At 39.2% G+C, this 22,082-nt stretch overlaps 1 protein-coding gene across 9 annotated transcripts in view; it reads left to right on the top strand.

Annotated features, from left to right (window-relative positions):
• KIAA0825 (KIAA0825 ortholog) overlaps window positions 1-22,082 on the top strand; it is a 242,669-nt gene that overhangs the window by 45,716 nt on the left and 174,871 nt on the right. For 8 of the 9 annotated variants that reach the window (XM_077347603.1, XM_077347605.1, XM_077347604.1 and 5 more), the window contains 5 exons: window positions 10,052-10,204; window positions 14,692-14,777; window positions 17,385-17,612; window positions 20,218-20,483; window positions 21,266-21,416. In XM_077347603.1, the coding sequence (XP_077203718.1) occupies window positions 10,052-10,204; window positions 14,692-14,777; window positions 17,385-17,612; window positions 20,218-20,483; window positions 21,266-21,416 (884 nt within the window). Of the gene's footprint in view, window positions 1-10,051; window positions 10,205-14,691; window positions 14,778-17,384; window positions 17,613-18,980; window positions 20,175-20,217; window positions 20,484-21,265; window positions 21,417-22,082 lie in introns of those variants that run through there. The other variant, XM_077347612.1, reaches the window with a different exon arrangement.

Here is a 22,082-nt window from a genome sequence, read left to right as displayed (position 1 = left end):
TATACTTTGCTACTTATAATGGGTAATATTAAGCTGATATTGGAGGACTTCTGCTGGTAGAGCAGGCAGATTTTACTTACCCCTCTCCTGTAGCAATGTAAAAATATAAGTATAAATACATTATTTTAAAACCACCTCTTAAAATGTCATTGGAGATTATTATGATGGCAATCAGTGCTTTATAAGTACGGGATTCCTTGGCAGAGAGGCCAGCATTACACAATGTTAAATTTCTGGCCCTCCTTTTGAAGGTTCTGGGGGTCCCTGCTCTCTTGAGGGAGAGCAGTCCACCAGGCCTGGCCCTGAGCAAAACAGCTCTGGCCAATACTAGTCTTACATTTTACATGCTGGGGATCCTGAGTAAATTCTGGTCTTTTGATTTAAGTGCTATTTTGAAAGGGTAGCAGAAAAGGTGGTCACATGGATACAGTTGTTCCACCCCTGGGTGGTTCACTTACCACCTGAAAGTGAGAGCCAGGTGAGCTGGGCAAGTTTATAGTGGCTCCACCCATAAGACCCCCTAAGTGGAGGGGTGGGCCCACAGGCCCCCTCCATCCCCTAATATATCCATTCCAGTGTCCAAACCACCAAAGCTATGACAGTTATGCATAACAATAAAAAAGACATTTGTGACTGAAAAGAGAATTTGCGGGAGTGAAAGCTGATGATCCAAGCAAACAAGGCGAGGTACTCTGCTATGGCAGTTTAAATGCTCCAGGGGAGCCTGCCAAAATATCTATGTCACCGTTACTCCTAGGGAAGACCATGCCCCTGGAGGTGAATCAGTTATGCAACAGGCACACCCTGGTACGTTTCCAGGCACCAAAGTAGTCATAAGTCAGTTTACCCGCTTTGCTCTAACAGCTGACAACTTCTTCCTTGTTCCTCTCCTGGTCCAGGCCACAAAAGTTGCCACCCAGTAAGTCAGATTCTTGCCCTTTCTCACATAAATAGCATTCTTAGAAATCATGTCTAGTGGTTTTTGTTTTACTGTTTGAAAAACATACCACAATGCCATATCGTGAACTGCTTTCAAATTAGCCTACACCTTCAGAAGTTTTGTCATGTAGCAGAGCAGAAGCTATTTGAAAAACGTAAGCCCATGACACCCTTGGGCTTGAGGAATTAGTTAAGCAGTTCTTAGAATGCTGTATTATATTTTCTTTGAGTTGAATATAGTTTATAGAGTATTTTTGATTAGTGGTTTCTATAGTTGCAATAATTAGAATTCAATAATCAGGGGGCTTTCTATAGTTATTGACGTAACTATAAGTATAAATTGGCTATAAGTATAAATATGCAGAATTTTTGTAGGCCTTCTATCTATGGTTATATAGAGTGACATTCCATTCTATAAGATTCCTATGATATGGCAAAAAGTAATGAATATATACACACATATACATGCAATTATGAATAATAAAATATATTGTTTTTCATATCTATATCCATTTTCACTCAATAAGTTAGAGTAGAGGAGCTTCAACATTAACATAAATTGTGAAGTCCAAAATGGTTGCATGTTTAGTTGCATTTACATTTTTTTCTTTAAAGATATTTTCATGTCATTATGTTTTTGCAAAACTAAAGGGAATTGAAAAGCACACCAGTGTTTTTTTTCAAAAGAAAAATATGTTAAACACTTTGATAATGGTTTGTATCCATGTGGTTTCCTCTGACACATTGACAGTTCTTTATGATTCTGTCATCTTCAATCAGCAGAGAGTACATGTGATCAGTATATCTGATAAACTTGTCAATGCCTGTTTAAAGCAGGATTCCCCAACCCATTCTGTTCAGCCCCCTCCCTTCTTTATCATTTCAAGTATAATCTTGATAAGACAGAGATATGTCATGGGCAGCTGCATATTGCTAGCTCAGACTACAACTAATTTGTGCAGGAAAAAATTAAATCAGGAGGTAAATTATTTCATGATTGCTCATTCCCAGCAGAATTGGGCATCATTCTGAAGAAAATATCAAATAATTGGTTTCAGGCCGTGTCAGACACATGCAATTCCCTTCTCTAATGGTTGCGTGTGGTAGCACTAGGCCTCAGGGGTCACAAAAGAACTAGAAATACCTTACTGCCAGGCACAGCAATACAGAGACAGTGCACATAGGAAATGAAGTGGCAATAAGTGCAATCCATAGGGGAAATGTGCTTCACTTGGAATTTAATATATCAGCTCAGAGTCTGGCAGTAATCCATGCAACAATTGTTTACCTTTTTGTAAGCATCTGCATCTGTTGTGTTTTGTAAACTGCACTGACATCTGAGTGAGTAAATGCTGAAATAAGTAACAACTGCTAAGGGATTTTCTCTCTCTCTCTCTCTCTTTTTGGTGTTTTATAACAAATGCAGTCTACAAACGTTTGCCTTAGATTAACATGGAGCAAACGTTTACAAGGTCAAAGGGATTTGCTTGCAAAAAATTGTATAGCTTTTTGGATGTGTAGTAATTATATGTGTGATTTAAATATATCCCGTTACTTAGTCAAATATAACTGTTTAGAAATGCTAATGTTTAATAACGAAGCAGATTCTAAAGTAATTCTCTTAAGTCATGTATAAAAAAACTGATTCTAGTGATTTAGGTTGGAACAGTATCGTATTCTTGGTGCAGAAGCATCAAACTGCTTTTGGGAGATTTATGGTGCAATCCTGAATAGAACTATACCCTAGTAAACCAATTGAAGTCAATGGATTTAGAAGGGCATAACTGTGTTTAGGATGGCATGGTAAGGGCTATAATCCCTGCAATCCTCAAAAAGACTTCTTAAATCCCAGTAAAGTAATTTGTTGTTCAGTAAAACAAATAACTTAAACCTACAGTTCTTGTACAGTTAAGCTGTACTACTATAATATGAAGATGGATCTTGACTAGTTTATATAAAATTATTATATTGTTACAGGAAATGTGAAGGAATTATAATTTTTAAAATTCTTTTAGAAAACCTGTAGATGATGGTTGATATAAATAGAAAATGATTTCAGCATCAAAAATTTGACAGTATCATTGCGACTTGCTAGTACACTAGCAAGAAAGCCCATGGGGACAGTAGGAGGTGCTAGGACCCAGGGGACACCAGGAGATGCAGATCTCTCTCTGTCTCTGTCTCTCTCTCCCTCTTGCTGCATGTCTCTAAGTGTGCTTCACAGCAGGAAGGACAGCAGGTAATTAGGGCTCGTTCTTAGGAGGAAAGCAGGGCTGGTCAGCAGCTTGGGGCAACTCTCTCTGTCTCTCCCCTCCTCCATTGCAGAGAGGCAGCCCTCTCTGTGTCTCTCTCTGTCTCCCTTGCAGCAGGAGCAATAGGAGGGAATGAGGGCTCATGTTCGGTCTGGCAGGGCTCTGTGTGTCTCTCTCTGTCTCTGGCGCCTCTGAGAGGAATGTGGAGGGCGGGAGCTGTAGGGACAGGGCCATTCAGCCTTGATTGGCCCTATTCCAACTCAGACAGCTGGACACGTTCCACCCTCCAGGCTGTTTCACAAATATATAGAGGAACCATTGATAAGTATTATTGTTGCTATTGTTATTATTAGGATAAATAACTTCCCTTGAGTTACCCTGAAAAATTGTTTCTTAAATATCCCTGGGCATAGAAGATAGCTAGTGATTACTCATAATGATTTTTTTGGTCAAATATTAAATATAGAGATTAATATGATAATTTAAATTTAATATATGATTGAATTTTGGATAATGTTTGGCTAGGATATGGGAGAGAGAACCATGTGTGTGGTTAGAACTTTTATCACTGTGGCAGTTCCAATTGTTGAACAGGCAATTTGTTCTTTAAGTCAGTGGTCCCCAACCTGCGGGCTGCGGCCCGGTGCCGGGCCGCGAAGGCCATGGCGCCGGGCCGCAGCTCTCTCTCCCCGCCCCCCCGCAGTAAAAAACTTCCCAGCTTGCGGCCTGGGAAGCTTCTTACTGCGGGAGGGCGGGGAGAGGGAATCAGGGCCGGCCGTGCCCGTGCGGGCGCGGCCCGATGCATGGGCGCGGCCTGCAGGCGTGGCCCGCGAGTGCGGCCGGATGCGTGGGCGCGGCCATAGCCCGCGGGCGCTGCTGATGCGTGGGCGCGGCCATGGCCTGCGGGCGCGGCCGATGCGTGGGCGTGGCCCGCGCGGGCCGCGGGCCGCGCCCCAATGCCCTGCCGGTCACCAACCTCAGAAAGGTTGGGGACCACTGCTTTAAGTTACAAAGCTGATTTTCTGTTGGGCGGTGGGGCCCAGGACAGAGAGGTGAAAAAAGAGCTCCTGCTGTGATATGCAGGTCTGTCCTATGGATGTAAATCCATTCTTTAGCTCTGTGTCTTCAAACTTGTTATTCGCCTCCCCCCATACATTTGTGATACTATTTATTGGTATAAATGTTTTGGGGATTTTGTATATTCAATATGAAAAAATATAAACAATTTTAGATGCTTTTTTATTCTGTCATTTTCACACTGATAGATAACTACTCCAGTTTATAATTTCTATCAAACTCTTAGGATATTTTATCAATTCTTCCTTAATCTTGCCTGCAGTGGCCTACTCATGGCTAACAAAATTACTCTGGCAATCAGTAATAATTCATATTCAGCACATCATGCTTTCTCATGCTTATCTAGTCTTAATATAGTTGGATCGGACTTCTCCCTCAACAGCTGACAGAATTATCAGAATATGCCTTTTTTATGCTGTCAGAGTTACTGCAAAAACTTTTCTTCACTGTTTCAATAGTGCATGTAGTAGACAGGCCTTTGTAGTTTAATTGAGGACTGGACATTGAGTATTCAAATTGCATTTAGCTCTGGTAAGGTGGGCATTGTTACTACATAAAAAGGGCAGGGCTAGTCATGATGATTTATCCCTCCTGATTATATCATATAACTTAAATGCAGTCCTGAAAATTGTTTAGTTTGATTCTGTCTTATGCCTTCTAAAAAGCCCAACTGTTATTTATGGCAGGTCAAAGTGCCTCACTACTTTAAGAAGTAACAAATATCATAGAAAGGTAGTAAATAATAGTTTATGGTGCAATTTTGTATTTCCTCTGTATATATTTTGAAACTCAGATTAGGTAACAATTCTCCAGTGTTCTGAGATGCAGCAGTCTGTAGTTCTGTGAGAAATTCTTCCCCCCTAGGAGGAGGGGCTTCTCTCTTCTTGAACCCAGTCTTCACCCTTCCTTCCTTTATTTTTCTTTTATCTGTGCCTAGTTACCAGGGAACATTGTGCCTAGTTACCAGGGAACATTGTTCATTGGTTTCCCTCCCTCCCCACTCCTCATCACCATTGGATCCCTTCATGGAGAAGGAAGGATCAGCAAGCCATCCTTACAGAGGGGCTTAACTCCCTAATTTCCTAGGATCTTCCCAGCCATGTGGCTTCCAGGCCAAGGGCTGGGAACATTCCCAGTTGATCTTCTAATGAAAGCATCAGTGGTTGTTGCTTTGGCATGCCCCAAGCCCCCCAAGTGACTGGACGGCTTGCTGGGTTAACTACAATTAGCAAACTTGATCTGACTACTTCCAGCAGCACCACACAGGCTTCCTAATCCTGGTAAGAAGGCTCTATTCTATTGTTTTCTGGTGGAGAAACTTTCCTGGGAGTGAGAATGACGCTGTCCACTCCTCTTTCCAAGCCAAATTTGTTTTGGCAGCAGAAAGATCTGGGTGAAGTGAAAGGTGGTGGGGATTTTCCTTTTTGTTCCCTCACTATCCGGATCACTTCAGCCATGAGATCTCCAGCCTTTGGTCCAGGAGTTTTCCACAGTTGTATCACCTTTGGTGTAAGGGTCCAGCAGCATACCCTCTTGGTGTTGGTGCTGAGTATTCCCTCTGTGAAATGAGTATCTTTACACCGCTCCGTGGGAGCGGTATAAATAAAATGCTAAGGGGTGTGGGGGAGTTCTCAGTCTGGGATGGTGGGGCCAACGATTGGCCCCTTGTCCCTGGACTGACAAGCGGAGGGCCCAATTTTGCACCAGCCGATTGGGCCCTCCGTTTGTCCGACCTGCCCACCCCCCAACCTGGCCCGCTTTCAGCTGACAGCCGCCATGTCTGCATTCCTTTTTTTAAAGATCAGCATAATAATCCACCCATTCATATCCCCTTACCTCAAGGAAATCTATAATTTTTCTTATGGTATGGGTTATAAGAAATTTCACATTTTGTATCGCAGTATATGAAATGTAGGAGAATGAACCTACCCAAAGCCATGGCTGAGAATGCCAGATTTATAACTGATTGGGTAATGTATAACGGAACTGCCCAATTGCCTTGAAAACTTTGGTTCTGATCTCCAGCAATTTTCACTGAGAAAATTCTCAATTTGCCCCCCACCACATGGATCAAAAAATCAGAAATTGGTTCTAGAGAGGCAGTTATTACTAGTTGAATCAAAACAATGCACAAGTCCATTAGCATCTTAAAGAATAACAACATTTAATTTAGCCTGAGCTTTCATAAGTCATCTAATTTCTTCAATTACATAAAGGTATACATGCATTAGACTTGTTTCAGTACCCAACAGAAGGATGGGATGTTGTTGTTAGGTGCGAAGTCGTGTCCGACCCATTGTGACCCCATGGACAATGATCCTCCAGGCCTTCCTGTCCTCTACCATTCCCCAGAGTCCATTTAAGGTCTCACTGGCTGCTTCAGGGACTCCATCCAGCCACTTCATTTTCTGTCATCCCCTTCTTCTTTTGCCCTCAATCGCTCCCAGCATTAAAAAAAAAAAGCCATAGTAGCTGCTGAAAGTGAAAGTTGAGTTTTTTACAGACAAAGATGGATTTAAATCCCCTGAAAAGTCAATGCTGAACAAGAATGCAAGAATTGTGTCTTTTTGAGGTTTCTAGGCAGACTCTAGTTTTGCCAATGGAAAAATTAGGAAATTTGGGGGAGCACTAAAAGAAACTCCTATAAAATATTTACTCATTTAGAATAAATAAAATGCCTCATAGGGCAAGTTTTCCCACACATGTACAATATGAAAAAAGTCTTAACAATTGTGAAAGTTTGGTGGGCACTGGGAAAAAGCCCTCTTGTACTGTGGACAACATTTTCAAGGTTTTTTTTTTTTGTTAAGATGTAAACAATTTGGGGAACTATTAATATATATATTTAGACAATACATGATGTATTTAATGATGAACAATTTCTGTTGACTCCCCTTCTTGCTACAATTCTCCTTGTCATTCCTCAGGATCCCCTATCCTTTAGGAGCAGCATTTCGTGAAAATCACTGGGCTGCAGTAGGAGGGGGAAGGCGGGGAACTTCCCTTCTGTATCCAACCTTATTAAAGATTTAATGTTTTCAACTGTATGAAGTTTATCTTAATATCAAGATGTGCTGGCTAGTCCTACTTGCTGTAACTCTGAGAAAATGTTCTGTCCAAATACTCTTTCTTTAGTCTACTGTTCAATTTATTTTCTTCCTTCATATTTCCCTCCCTCTCTCAAATGACAAAAAGCAAGATACTTGTGCTATGGTTAGTTTGTCAACCTCCTGATTGGGCTGGAAATTCTTCTGGAATTGCAACTCTCAGTTTTCCAGGAATTTCCCTATCTGGAGTTGGAAACTCTATCCATGGTAGCATAAATTGCAGCCTTCTGCAACTGTTTCTCAAGTATTTGATGTACTTGCAATTTTTAAATAGCAAATAAAGCTATTGTACATTAAATTACGTAATTAGGTCAAATAGTACAATTTTATATGCTAAACTATAAATAATGCATTTTGTTATTAAATCAGTGAGTTCTGGTTTCATATGAAAATAAGAACTGCATATATTTCAATTTGTGCCCCCTCACACATACACGGATTGCTGTTCATTTTCCCAGAGGGAGTTCCTTTGCCATGGCTTCAAAAAGTTCCAGAAAATTTGTATCTCAGTGTTTGATTAGACTATAATGTATTTTTTATTCCCAACTTTGAGGCGCTCAAAAAGGTTTAGCCTCATGACAACTCTGTGGAAGTTGCTTGAGAGACAGTAACTGGTCTAAGGTCACACTGTTCTTCATGGCACAATTTGGTTATTTACTATTTGTTAAAACATTTATATTCTTCCATTTGTGGCTCAAGGTGGCTTACAAAGCAAAATTTAAAACATGAGATTTTTATGTCTAAGAATATAAGTACTCAAAAGCATTTAGTAAGAAGTAATGAAATGTTCAGTATTTCAGGGGTTTCAATGCTGGACTGTGTCAGCTAAGTGATCAGGCAGGAGGGGAAAGGAAATAAAGAAGGCAAACAGGAACAAATTTTACAGAAGGCCTAAAGCAGAATCTAGGAAGCATCATTGAAGGATCAGTCTAGTGATAAGAGAGTATAATGACAGGCTTAAAAGTGGGAGTCAGAGAATAAACTGCATGTTGGAGGATATTAATGACCTTGTCTTTGTTGTGGCTTGCCACAAGGAGTGTGTGTCGTTTTTACTTTTATTTTTTCACAACTGCAAGAACTGTCTGTAGTCAAAATTGATCCCACAAGGAAGTCATAGCCCTTAGTTTGCAAGAACAATGGGACATTTTGGAGGACATTAATTTGCAGGATCGCCATAAGTCAAAAGTGACTTGACACACAAATAATGATATTTTATTATTCCTAACTTATATAAATTTGCATTTCCTTCCTCATGGAATCTCAAAGCAAATAAGGTGTAAATGCATAACTAGAAAAACCTATTCTAAACTCAACTCTTTTAATAATCTTTGGGAAAGTATGAATGTGATGCTACCACCAAGAAAGCTATACTCCTCAAATATATGGAACCCATAGGTCCTCTCGTCAGGCAGATTGGCTGGAAATATCAAGGATTCTGGACAGAAATAGTACTGCATTTTAAAAAGTACTAATCAGCACAGACTTTGTGCTTCATATCTAAATAATGCCCAAGGCAACTCACAAAGCACAGATTGTATGGACTGACGTAAACTGTCTGTGTATCGACTCAAGTTATTATTGCAGTTTCTGATCCATTTTCAAGGGCAGCTGCTTGAAGAGTATTGTAGTAGTCTTTCCTCAAAATTATAGAATTATTTATATTAGAAGTTATAGACATTGTTTGAATATTTATTTATTATTCTCTACTCTGTCTGGAGGTCTATACACAGATTCCCAGGAGGTCTTACATCCAATATCAACACAGTTGCTGTATTCTATGCCTCCCAGTTACGTTCAGGAATCAGACTGGCAGGTCCCCACCAACATTCCACCAGACTACCATGGCTAGCATACAGATTTTACTGACCAAAACCAGTGCTGGCCACAGTCACCACTTGAATTTCCAAATGTACCTTTTTCTGCCAGTCTTGACAATATAGTAACTAGATAACAATGTTTATCTAATAAATCTTATCTTTTTAAACTGACTCCATTAGGGATAAAGGCATGGTTATAGGATGGAGATGACTGACTTTATATCTGACAATTAAAAAAATAGAACTAGGTGTCTCAATCATAATGAGAATACTTTATTCCAAATGAGACTTGAATACTGAAAAGTGAAAAAGCAATATCCTTGTTGTATACTACAGGATGGTTCCTAGGAATGTGAAATGTAGCTGTATTTTTGAACTTCCCTAGGTATCAATTTTAATCACTTGAAAATACTATCTTATGATGTCTTCCCAATAACCATGGATGACCAATGGTATTGAAAGCCACTGAGAAATACTGTAGAATTATCAGTATTAGTTCCTTTGTCAGTCTTTGCATTGACTGCTGAGGACCATTAGGTAGACCAAATTTGACTCGAAAGGGTTATGAACAAAACTTGTCCTGTAGTGAGCTCCTTGAAATACCGTTCTAACAAGTGAGCTTCATTCCCTGATCCACTGTTTCCCGCATTTTAATGGTTACAAAAATATAGTCTAAACAATTTTAAATCTTCATCCTTTGTGTTCAACATCTACTAGAATTTAATAATTATTAATAATGATGGTGTAGGAAGTTGTGTATTGTGCACTGCCTTTCAGTGATGACTTGATCTGTTTCATGAGATATTGTGTATACATCCCCCCCCCCCAAGAAAGCTAACTTCCTTTATTTCTTTTTCAGTTTCTCATGAATATCCAAGAGAAGGGAGAAACTTTGGTTTAACTATAAATCAACTGAAATGTCTTTCCCAACTTGTAAAGCTGTTTTTGGTGATGGAAGAAAAGGTTGAAGAGCTTACTTCACCATGTTTTTCTAAAAACAAAAATGTTCAAGGTAATGCAGTTCTCCCACTTCTTCATTCAAAATTATTACTTTTTAGAAATTCAGTAGTTGGAATAATTATAATGGAGAAGTAACATAATATATCCTTCTTTGTTTTATCAACTTATTTCTGATATATTCCAGTGTTTTCTGAGATAATCCATCCTGCAATGTTCATATTCAATCCGTTGAATATAAGCATGAACTACATAGCACATCAGATTGGTTGAAAGTGTGGAAAAATGATTATTTCTTGTTAACGTTGAGCCATAGACCTCCAAAATAATGCAGATTAGTTCAAAAGGAAGAAACATGATTGGGTGAATTGCCATCACATCAATACTTCTCTGCTTACTTTTCTGTTCACTAGAGCCCCACGTCTTTGCCCCTTTCCTAATCCTCATTGTGGCTGTCCAAAATGGAATGACAGTTAAAAGAAACTTGACCTGATTTATCAGAATGGAAAGATATAAGCTGAAAATACGTTCTTGAAAGCACTGTTCAATATAGGGCGTGACAATATTTCAGTAGAGTAACATGAGGAATTTAGAGGCAACACTGAAGTGAAATAGTACTGTCTTGGTAGACATCACCACATTTCCATTCAAAGAATTACAGCATTAATAAAATATAGCAAAACAACTGTGCTATTTTGTCAATGGCAGCTTTTCAGAGCATGGGCAAACTGAAGAAGTCATGAAGTGGCCTTTATTAGCTCTGAGCTGAAGTAAGGACAGGTAATTACAAAAAGGGAAATTTGATTATAAGAATGAAAAGTTTAGCTATTCTTTGCTCAGCATATAATATGGAGCTTTTAGGTTTGATATACAGAAAATTTGTAAAGCACCCTCAGAAATAAAGTAGTTTTTTGGGAAGTTCCTCATCTTTTCTTTTATTTTTGCCAGAGGTGCTATCTGAGTTTGATCTAAACCAGGATGTTTCTTGGCCATCATTTTTTCCCTAGACCCAGCAATGACAAAGAGCAATGGCTGCATAAATGGGATGTAAGAAGAACACTTAGGGTTTATCTTAGAAAAATCAAAGATTTCAGATCTTCTGACAGATTGTTTGTACTCTTAGGGGGTCTTAAGAGGGGTCAAATGGCTTCTAAGAGATCCTTAGCTTGATGGTTAAGCAACTGTATTAGGGAGGCGTATATAGTTAAGGGTAAAGTGGCTCCCAGGGTTTGTAAAGCTCATTACACTAGTACTATAGCTGCTACTTGGGCGGAGAGGTCGAAGGCTTCCACATTGGAAATTTGCAAGGTGGCCACCTGGGCTTCTCTTCATACGTTTTCATAGCATTATCACTTGGATGTAGTCTGTTCTACAGATTCTGCTTTTGGTAGGAGGTTGCTTGTGAACCAAAAAAAAGAACTGCGAAGAAAAGAGAGATGCATAGTTCACACTACTTCTAGCTGCCGTCAAAACAAGTTCCTTTGCAGTTTGCACAATGGAAACCTATGAAGGCCAATTTAGGTGGCTGAAAATAGAAGTTACAACTCAAGGAAGTACTGATCACTGATGCTGTCTGACTGTAATCCCATGGCAGATAATAGCACCAAAGAACACAGTAGAAAAAAGTGAATGTTAAAATACATGTTAACAGACATACTGAAGTGATCTAAATTTTTATTTGCAATTTAATTTGAGTCTCCTGGCATTCAATAATTAAATTAAGTACACTTTAGATTAATTTCTGAAAAAGGCATGCTTTAGAAGAACAATAATATCAAAAACTTTAACACATTTGTTCTTATTTATTTAATTATTTTATTAATATTACATTTTATTTCTGATCGAAGGTTACAGTCATGTGAAGTGATAATTATCAAACTGAAAACATATTTGAATAATGTGCACAACTATGTTCTTTATATTAATGAACTTAAAACTATGTTGACTTCCAGTGCTATTGACTTTAAAACTGAAGCATCAAATTCATACCCCAAAGCAGTTTGAGTTGAAATTTTTTAAAGTTTTTAAAATCCACCATTAATGTAGAACTAAAGGTAACACTTTCCTTTTCCAGAAAAGATTTAGGATTTTTTCTAAGATGTATGCATTGACTCTTCATCTCTGTTCTAGAATTAACAGAAAATTCAGGAAAATTAAAGAACTCTAATTCACTCTGAGAAAGAATTTCTTTGCCGGTCTTTGACCATTCTTGCAGTTGTGTTCTAGTTGATACATAGTACAGTTAATGAAATGTTCAAACACATCTAGTACATTCATAATCACAGAAAATACAAGCCTTTGAAGAAACCTGGAACATTCAGCAGCAGCAGAATGGATAAAGTAGAATGTCCTATTTAGATTGAAGAATGCTTGACCAAATTATATTCTCATTCTGCCCTTCTGGTGTACTTTCCCTTTCCTCTCATATATCAGAAGTCTCTTGTTGAGATTTTCAAAAATCAAAAACATCTAACACATATTTCATCTTCCTCTCACCTTTCCCCCCCCCCATTTCAGTGAGAAAGGTGAACTTTAGACAGATCTGATAATGAGTGCAAAAAAAAAAGCTTTTTTTCCAGTGGAGCTCTTTGAAACCACTCTGGGCTAACTTGTCAAGGTCTTAGATTTTCAAGCTTTGCCTCAGGGGACTAGAAAGATTTGCAAAGGTCTTTCCTTCACACATTAAGAAGAAATCTGTTTTTTTTTTCAAATAAATCTCTGGAAAGCACTATAAAAGAACAACACAATCAGATTTATGAAGTCGATTACCTAATGGGCAGTTGTTGAAGAATATAAATTCTGGTAAAACGTATTAGATTATGTGTGTATGTTTTAAAAGTAAATGCAACGGCTTTCCTTAAAAAGTTTATTTTCAAGTAGTGAAATGAGATGGAATTTACATTCAGAATACAGCAGAATTACACTGCTTTCATTAGCTTGAACTTTTTTAGTATTGGTAACAGCATATCAATTTTGAGATTAAAGATAAAATAATTTGTGATAATTTGGCATTTATAGAGTTTGAAAACTGAATAGTAAGTAAACCGCCCAGAGCTGCAAAGAAATGGGCGGTATAGAAAATAAATAAAATAAATAAATAAATAAATAAATAAATAAATAAATAAATAAATAAATAAATAAATAAATAAATAAATAAATTGTATGAACTGACAAATAGGGTGTGTGCAAATATGAATGGGGTAGGATTGTTATACATTTCTTAAAGAGTCAGTAATTTTGATATAATTTTTTATGTCTGTACAATGGCATTACCCTGCATTCCAAATCTCATTCTGTTATATATTTCAAAATACCAGTCCAATGGTCCTTATAGTCCAATGGTCCACACTGAATCCAAACTTCCTAATACTATATGTGTTTGTAGGAACAGAATATGTCTTTATAGTATCTATGGATTTGAAATTTAAAGTTGTTATTTCTCTTCCTTAGATCAGCGGTTGGCAAGCTTCCGCTTGCCGCGGACCACTGCTCCAGAGTGGGCAGAGAGGGCGGCCCGGGGGCCCGCGCACGCACGGCAGCCCCAGCGCAAATGCGCGTGCGTGGACTGCCACACATGTGCGTTTACGCCCGGCAGGGGCACAAACGCGTGTGCGCGGTAGTCCGCGCACGCGCGTTTGTGCCACCACTATGCCGGGGGCCGCGGTTTCCCTTCCCGGCCCCTCCGGGCCGCAAGCAAATCGGCTGCTAAAGCGGCTGATTAGCTTGCGGCTCGGCAAGTTTCGCTTCCCTCCCCTCCCGAAGTGAGAAGCTTGCCGGGCCGCGAGCTAATCGGCCGCTTTGGCGGCCAATTTGCTCGCAGCCTGGCGAGCTTCTAGCTTCGGGAGGGAGGGAAGAAGGAGCCGCGGCCCAGCGCATGGCCGCGGCCCGCGGGTTGGGGACCACTGCCTTAGATGATATCACCCTGTTCTCCGAATATCAAATCCATCAATAAAGCCAAAAACAATTTTCTGTCAAACACGTCTAGTGTTGCAGAAACATCCATAGAAATTATGCTTTCAGTGTGTTCAGAATTCCAGTGTCGAAAGCATATTTTTGCAGCCTCACTCTAGCTTTACTCATGATTGGGTAGATCCACATTTAATGATAAAAGGGCCTGCTGCTCTCCTGTATTTTAGTGCTGTGAACAATAGGAATGGGCAGATTCTACCATTCTAGGTACTCAGGATATTGCAGATTTATTTATTTACTTACAAAATTCATATTCCATATTTCTACCCATACAAAGGCCACCAAGGGCTAGCTGTCAATCATATTGCCATATCTTTATATAAGCATTTAATAGACACATGATCTAAACATCAGTAATGAAATAAAATATTATATACATATATGTCCTGTTTTTAAGTAAAATGCAAATAGAATGTGGGAAAGCAACTGCTTGTTACCAGTTTTAACTTTCATTTACTTCTAACTTTATATTACAGTTTACTGAATATCTTTGTAGGACACATTGATATATTAGAAAGTATTGCAGGTAGCAACTTTCTTGAGAATTAATCTTTACTTTGATCCCCTGCACAGGAGTTCTGAGGAAAGCTGGTGGGGATCTTTTAATAACAGAGAATAGAACAAATGGAGCCAGTATGATTCCTGAACAGCTACTTCAGGTAATAGAGATGAGTGGAAAAACAATGTGCAGCCCTGGAAGTCTGGTTGTCTGTGACATCAGGAAGTGCAAATTAGAAAATTAATTATAAATATATTCAACTAATTTCAGTGGTATTTAATTATTCAAAGACTGAAGTTGTGAAGTTGTGTTTTATTTGTTTTCATTGCCATGGTGGAAAGTGCTGTCAAGTTGCAAATGATTTGTGATGATTTCATAGGGTTTTCAAGGCAAGAGGTGAACTTTGCATGGCAGCCCTGTCCTTGGTGGTGTCCAATCCAAATAATATCCAGGCCTACCCTGCTTTCCTTCCAAGATTACTAGTGGAATCTGAGATTGCTGTTTCACACAGCACCCTTTTAATATCAACATGCTAGTTATCCTATATATAAACAATTGCTTTTATTTCTCATGTTGTAGTGTGACTAAAGAACAGTAACCACTTTCCATAGCTTGTGCACAGAAAGACACTGCCTATCTTCTTCCAGATCAGTAGCTGGGGCAAATGACTACTGATTTGAAGTGGACACCCTAGGCAACTTGCTTTAAACAACACTCTTATGTTCATATCCTGTCAAAATTTCATCACTTAAAAAACTCTAATTTTAAAGACATTTTTAACGACTCCTTGCTCTTTGTATAAAGTAGGATAGTTACTAGCTGAATAATCTAGGAGCAAGAATCAAATGCCTTGGACAACTGGAGACAGCTCTGATATAATTATTTTAATTAATTAGTAGTAGTAGGATGACGATGGTGATGGTGATTAAATTTATTCTCTGCCACTCCCAGAGCTGGCTCATGTCCAATAAGAAATCCCATTAAAAACCCCATTAAAATGGACACAAAAAACATACAGAAACAGGCACCATGTCAAAATACCACCCACCGCCTCCCTACCTCTAGGAGAGAGTGGAAGGAGGATCAAGATAATGCAGGTTGTGGTTGACACCAGGAAGGGGGGCAATGAACATCCTCACTGCTCCCAGCCTCAACTGTAGATCTGGCAGAAGAGCTCCATTTTGCAGGCCCTGTGGAATATTGAGGGTTCCCACAGGGCCCACAGCTCACCTGGGACCACATTCCACCAGGTCAGGCCCAGGACTGAGAAGGCCACGGTCCTGATTGAGGCCAGGCATGCTTCCCTGGATCCGGAAATGACCAGTAAATTATTACCTGCAGAGCATTAGGCTCTGTGGGGGGCATAGGGTGATAGGTGGTTCCTCGGGTATGTGGGTTCCACACCACATTGAGCCTTAAATGTTAAAACCAAAACCTTGGACCAGATCCAGATAGCAACCAGCAACTAGTGCAGCTGCCTCAGCACTGGCTGGATATGTGCCCTCCACGATGTTCCTGTGAGGACCATAGCAGCTGTATCTTGCTCCAGGTGTAGTTTCCGGATCATGTACAAGGGTAGGCCCGCATAGAGTGAGTTACAGAAATCTATTCTGGTGACCATCGCATGGATCATTGTGGCCAGGTGTTCAGGGGACAGGTAGGGTGCTAGTAGTCAAGCTTGGCAAAGATGGAAAAACACCTGGCTAGACCTGTGTCTCCATGGTTAGTGAGACTTCAGTGGTCACACCCAAGTTCCTGGCCTGGGGCGTGGTTGTAAGTTGCATCCCTGCCAGGGTGGGTAAGCACTATTACTGGCCTGTCCCCCTACCTCCAAGCCACTACCTCCAAGCCCCTTCCCACCCCCTCCAGGTCCATCATCAACCATTGTTTGGGAGGAAGTCGATATGCCCATATATGATCACCCAATAAATTAAAAATATATATTAAAAATTAACTCCCACCCATTCAGGAAACCTTTCCAAGGCCACCAAGAAACCCCAGGGTTGAGAAAGTCTCTCACAACAATCCTTAGAAGTAAGTTAGTTTGAGAAAGTGTTTCTGGCCTAATGATACTCAGTGAGCTTTGTATTTTAGCAGGGGATTTTGAAATGATTCTTGAATCGTGGGATTTTTTTGAATATGTACTCATGACATCCTAAATATATTTGTCCTGGTGTAAACGGGGAGTGATTGGACTACTAAGGTACTCATTCCTGAACTGTAAAAATCTGGGGAATATGGATGTATAAGTCTTGAAGAATTTCTGTAAAGATCCTAGAGTCCTAACTCTGGCAAGTTTCCTAGAGAATTTAATAGCTGAGGGACAGCTATTTAAAACACATCTCTGAAGGTTAGTGCTCTGTGAAAAAGACATAACAGTGGTAATTGTGCAATAGCACATTTTGTTTTATTATAATTGATAACTGATTTGTTCTTTCATTTTTCCATTCATTTCATTGGAGCTTGTATAAGACTGTTTCTGCACTGGGAACTTCACTGCCCTAGCTCCCATGCAGGAGCACAAATCTGGAGCTGATGAGGTGCACCCCCGTGTGGAGGCAGGAAGAGGCGGGGCAACCTACCATGACTAAAACTCCAGCCTGCAGCCCGGCATGAAACCCCCAGTGCATAAACGGTCTCAGAGATGCTTCAGATAGATTGTGTTCTCAGTGTTTGAAGACCTCCACTAGATTATCTGTATAATTTGGGGATCTTTCATACAGCAGTATACATTGTTCTGTTTTTGTTGTGTACTTATATATTTCAGTCTACCTTATTAACCTTTGGCTGGAGAAATGCATTTAAAGATCTGTCATCTTCAGTGGCATACTGTATAACAATTGCAGTTGAAGATTTTTCCACTAAAATTCTTCAAAATGAGCAAAAAGACCAGTCCTCATCTTCAAACGATGTGATAAATCTTGTAAATGTGCGGTGCATGAAGAAATCTTGGGAAGTTCTTCATGAAAAAGAGCAACCAAAACTAATTTTAAAGGTATGTATCAAAGTTTTGAAATTTGAGGATTTATAGAATGCCAGACCATGAAGTACTTACAGTACCAGTAGAACTCCCAAAATCAAATAGACAGAATTAATAAAAAGTAAAAAAGAATTTTTACTAAATTATTGAACAGAACATTATAGATCTCAAGCCAATATTTAAAGAAAGCAGACGTTATACAGTAGTTTTTAAAAAATTGAATTAACACCCTTATTCTTCTGCAAGGAATCACTTGTGAAATTGAGAAATGCAAGATATATTGAGAAATATATTGAGATATATTGAGAAAGTGAAGATTGTGTACAAGCAGGCCAGTTTACCAATTTAAATGGAATGAAGAATCCAATTTTGTTGCTTATGTGACATGGTTTTTGTTATACATTTAGAAGAATCAAACAGCAGAGTCAAGTAGTGAGGCTTATACCATTTGGAGATCAGAAATAAGATATGTGAATGTTGCCTTAACTGAAAAAGAAATCCATGTATAAGAAACCATGTAAAAGAAACCCTGGCTGCTGCTTCTCTTCTGCTTAAACATCCACCAGTACTTTTCTCCCCATTAATGTTTGAGGTGCATTGTATAATGAGATTATTTTATCCTTATCCATTGTTCCTCTGGGTGGATAGTGTCCTGGCTGTCCCCTGGGTGTGGAGAGTGTCCTGGCTGTCCGAGATGGAATAGGGCCAATCAGGCATCCTGATTGGCCCTGCAGCTACAACTCCCGCCCTCCCTCCCTGGACTCTAGCAACTTTGCTCTCAGACACTGCAGGAGCCAGCTTGTGAGAAAGAGACACAGAGAGCCCTGCCAAACTGAGAGAGGTCCTGCTGTGAGGGAGAGAGACACAGAGAGAGAGATGCCCAAATGAGCCCTCATGCCCTGATTATCTCCAATGGCTCCTGCTGGGATGGAGAGAGAGAGAGAGAGATCTGCGACTGCCAGTGTCCCCTTGGTCCTTGCCCCCATTGCATTCCTGGCTGCAATGGGCTTTCTTGCTAGTATATAAAAACAAAACTAAAAAATATAATGCTTCTTGCACCTAAATTTAGGCATGTGGCCTATAATCCAATCTGTCTGGAAAGCACACACTAGAGGCTACTTTCCATTTTGCTCTACAACTGCCACTCCTCTCTCATTACTGAAGAAACTGAAATGATAAACAGTGTTAAGAACAACAAAAAGAGCCTTCATGGAACAGACCAGTGGACCATCTGATCCAGCATTCTTGTTGACATCCGGTTACTCTGGAGAGCCAACAGTAGGGCACAGAGACTTCCTGAAGTTGCCTTGTGGCAGTGAATATCACAGTTTAATTATTCCTTGAATAAAGAAGTTGTTTGTTTTGTTCATCTTGAATCTACAGCCCTTCAACTTAAGTGGGCGTCTCTGAGTTCTAATATTTTGGGAGAGAGAAATTACTGTCTGCTCCAAGTGTAAGTTTATTGGTCTCTATCATGTCTCCCCTTTGTTGTCTCTTTTATAACCTGAAAGTCCCTGGAGTATTTAACCTTTCTTCCAATCCCTTAATCATCTTGGTTGCCCTCTAATATAATTTTGACAATTCAGCAGTGTCCTTTTTGAGATATGGTGACTAGAGCTGCATGTAGCATTCCAGGAGAAACTGCACTATATTACAATATTGGCCATTTTTCAATCCGTTTCCTAGTAATCACCAGCATAGACTTTTCCTTTTTTACTATTCCTGCTCCACTGAGTTGACATTTTGGCTCAGCTATTCACTTTAACTACAAGGTTTCTTCCTCTCTGTCTCAACATGTTTTGACCCAGCTAGCTTGTATTTAAAGTTAGGATTATTTGTCCCAGTGTGTATCAGTTTACAATTAACCTCATTCACCCAATCTGTGGAGCTCTTCACAGTTGGCCTTGGTTATCAATTTTGTGAACAATTTTGTGTCATCTGCAAACTTGGCCACAACACTATTTATCCTCATTTTCAGTCCATTTATGAACAAATTAAACAGCACTGGCCCAGATACAGATCCTCATGAGACCTCACTGCTTTCCTACATTGATTTGTTCTTAGCCAATTTTTAATCCATAAAAGGACCCATCCTATCCCATGACTGCTAAGATTACTTAGGAGTCTTTGTCAGAAGCGTTTTGAAAGTCCAGGTGTATAACATCTACTAGGTCACCATTATTTTGTTGACTTTCTCAAATAACTTCAGAAAGTTCATTAGGTAGGACTTCCCTTTGCAGAAGCCGTGGTAATTTTTTCTCAGCAACCTTTGTCCTGTTTGCCTAATAATTCTGGTTTTTTATTATAGTTTCTACTGACTTGCCTGGGACAGCCAGACTAACTGGCCTGTAATATTCTGGATCTTTTTAAAGAATGGTGTAACATTTGCTACTCTCCAGTCTGCTTCCCAGTTTTTAAAAATAATGTTTTTAGCAAGTATTGTTTTCTGGGAGTTTTTGTATTTTACCTCTATCTTTTAATGTCATAAAGTGTTAATGATTATAAAACCTTAAGAATGTATTTGTTCTGTGACAAATACCTAATTTGTTGTGCTGAACCTAAATTAAACATTGCTGTCAAACAAAAAAAAATGACCAAATGCCACATTTATTTTCTTTAGTTTTGTTCTGACATCCTGGAAGAACTTGACACATTGCTTCCACTGGCTCTGGCATGCAGAGATGAATCTCTTCAGGAAATTAGAGCCAACTTTGTAGAGGCTTCCTGCAAAGTAGCAACAGTTGTCTTGGAAAGATTGGAGGAGAGAAGTAAAGATGTGCCTTCTAAAGCTCCACTCCAGAACTTGTATGCTGTTCTTTCCACCTCAGTACATGTCTATCAACATTTTAAAATGTACCACAATTTAATGAAAGAGAAGAGTAGGAAGTGAGTCTCCTCCATTTCATTGTTTTATTATACCATAATAAAGTGAATGTATATAGAATTTATTTCATTCAGCAGTAGAATGGATTGCTTAGAAACTGAACAGAACTTCAAAGAAAAGTGCCACATTCCATTTTGTCTTGACTTTCACTTTCTTATAATATCTTTCTTGGCCTGATATTTGGTTTTCAACCTTTGTACTCTACTGGAACTGGCAATTTCAAACTCAGAAGCTGTGATCAGATGTCCTGAACAAACCACAATTTGATAGTGTTGACAAGAAGCCTGGCAGTGGCTGGGCTGTCACCCTCTCCACGTGTCCACCCTGCTATCAAAGGCTTCCTCATTTACAACTAACTGCAATTTGTTGTGACATCCACAGTGGATTGTTTAATAAAATGCAGTTTGTTTCTTATTTAATAATTAGGATTCTCTGCTAGAATTTAACTGTATACTGCATTGTTTTGAAATCAGCGTTTAGATTTGTACTTTTCAACTCAGAAACAGCAAAATAGCTATATGAGATAATGACGAATAATGGGTTGACAGTTCTGTTTGCTTAAAGCGCAAGTACAGTACATATTTGTAGAACAGCAGATGTAGATTTTCAAAGAGCCTTTGTAACAAAAAACAGATTTTTAAGTGAATGTGGGTTTGGATTCAAGAATGAAAAGGAAATGAATGATTGATAGTTAATAATCCAAACCATTTGTAGAATTGTAGATTGATACCTCTGACTGTACTGCCCTTAAATCTTTCCCTCTTTGATCATTCCATTTAAACAGACCTTTATTCTTGGTGCCTCTCCAACGATATCAGGAATTGATCAGTGTTTTGCAATTTCAAGTTAAAAATTACTGCATCAGAGTTTGTACTACAAGCATTCTACAGGATGCCGAGAGCCACTATTGGGATGACTACAAAGCTTTTTATGAGGTGTGAGGTTAACTTTTTATCCTTCTATTTTATACAATATGTCTTACTCTTTTCTACTTTCTGAGTAATTTGAAGCAGCTTCAGCACACTACCTAGACAATATGACAATATTGAGAGAATCCAGTAGCAGCTTTAAGACTGTTCAGCCATTCTTAAGCTTTGGAAACTCAAGGACTCCCATTTTGATTAAAATATTTCCTAAGACCCCTTTGCTCCTTTTCTCTCACACTGCCCGCCACACATTTGACAGTTTCTTTTCAAAATGCATAGTAGGAATTTATATGTTTCATAGAGGCCTCCATCCCCTTATTTACTCAGAGCAGTATGAGTTACACAATAAAAACAAGTTCAAAAAAATTATGTACTGTGCATACATGGCCTACATGCCCATATCTCAGAGGGTCTGATTCTTTATGGCCACAGCTTGAAACTCACCACTTGATAAAAACACAGCTTGAAATTCACCACACGACAGTACTGGAGAGTAAGAAGCTTCTTATTGACAACCTCTAATCCTCTAACCATATTAATGGTTTTTCAGAGTTGCTCATAGAAATAGAAGGAGGCCAGTGTCACATAAAACCTGAACTTCTGGTATTGAATTGAAAACCACAATTGGCTATGGATGCAGAGTAATATATGATAAAATCTTGTTGATAAGAAAAT

Source organism: Paroedura picta, chromosome 7 (genome assembly GCF_049243985.1).
Source record: "Paroedura picta isolate Pp20150507F chromosome 7, Ppicta_v3.0, whole genome shotgun sequence".
NCBI classification, from domain to species: domain Eukaryota; kingdom Metazoa; phylum Chordata; class Lepidosauria; order Squamata; family Gekkonidae; genus Paroedura; species Paroedura picta.
The sequence above is the reverse complement of the archived record's forward strand: the minus strand, read 5'-3'. Positions and strand labels throughout refer to the sequence as shown.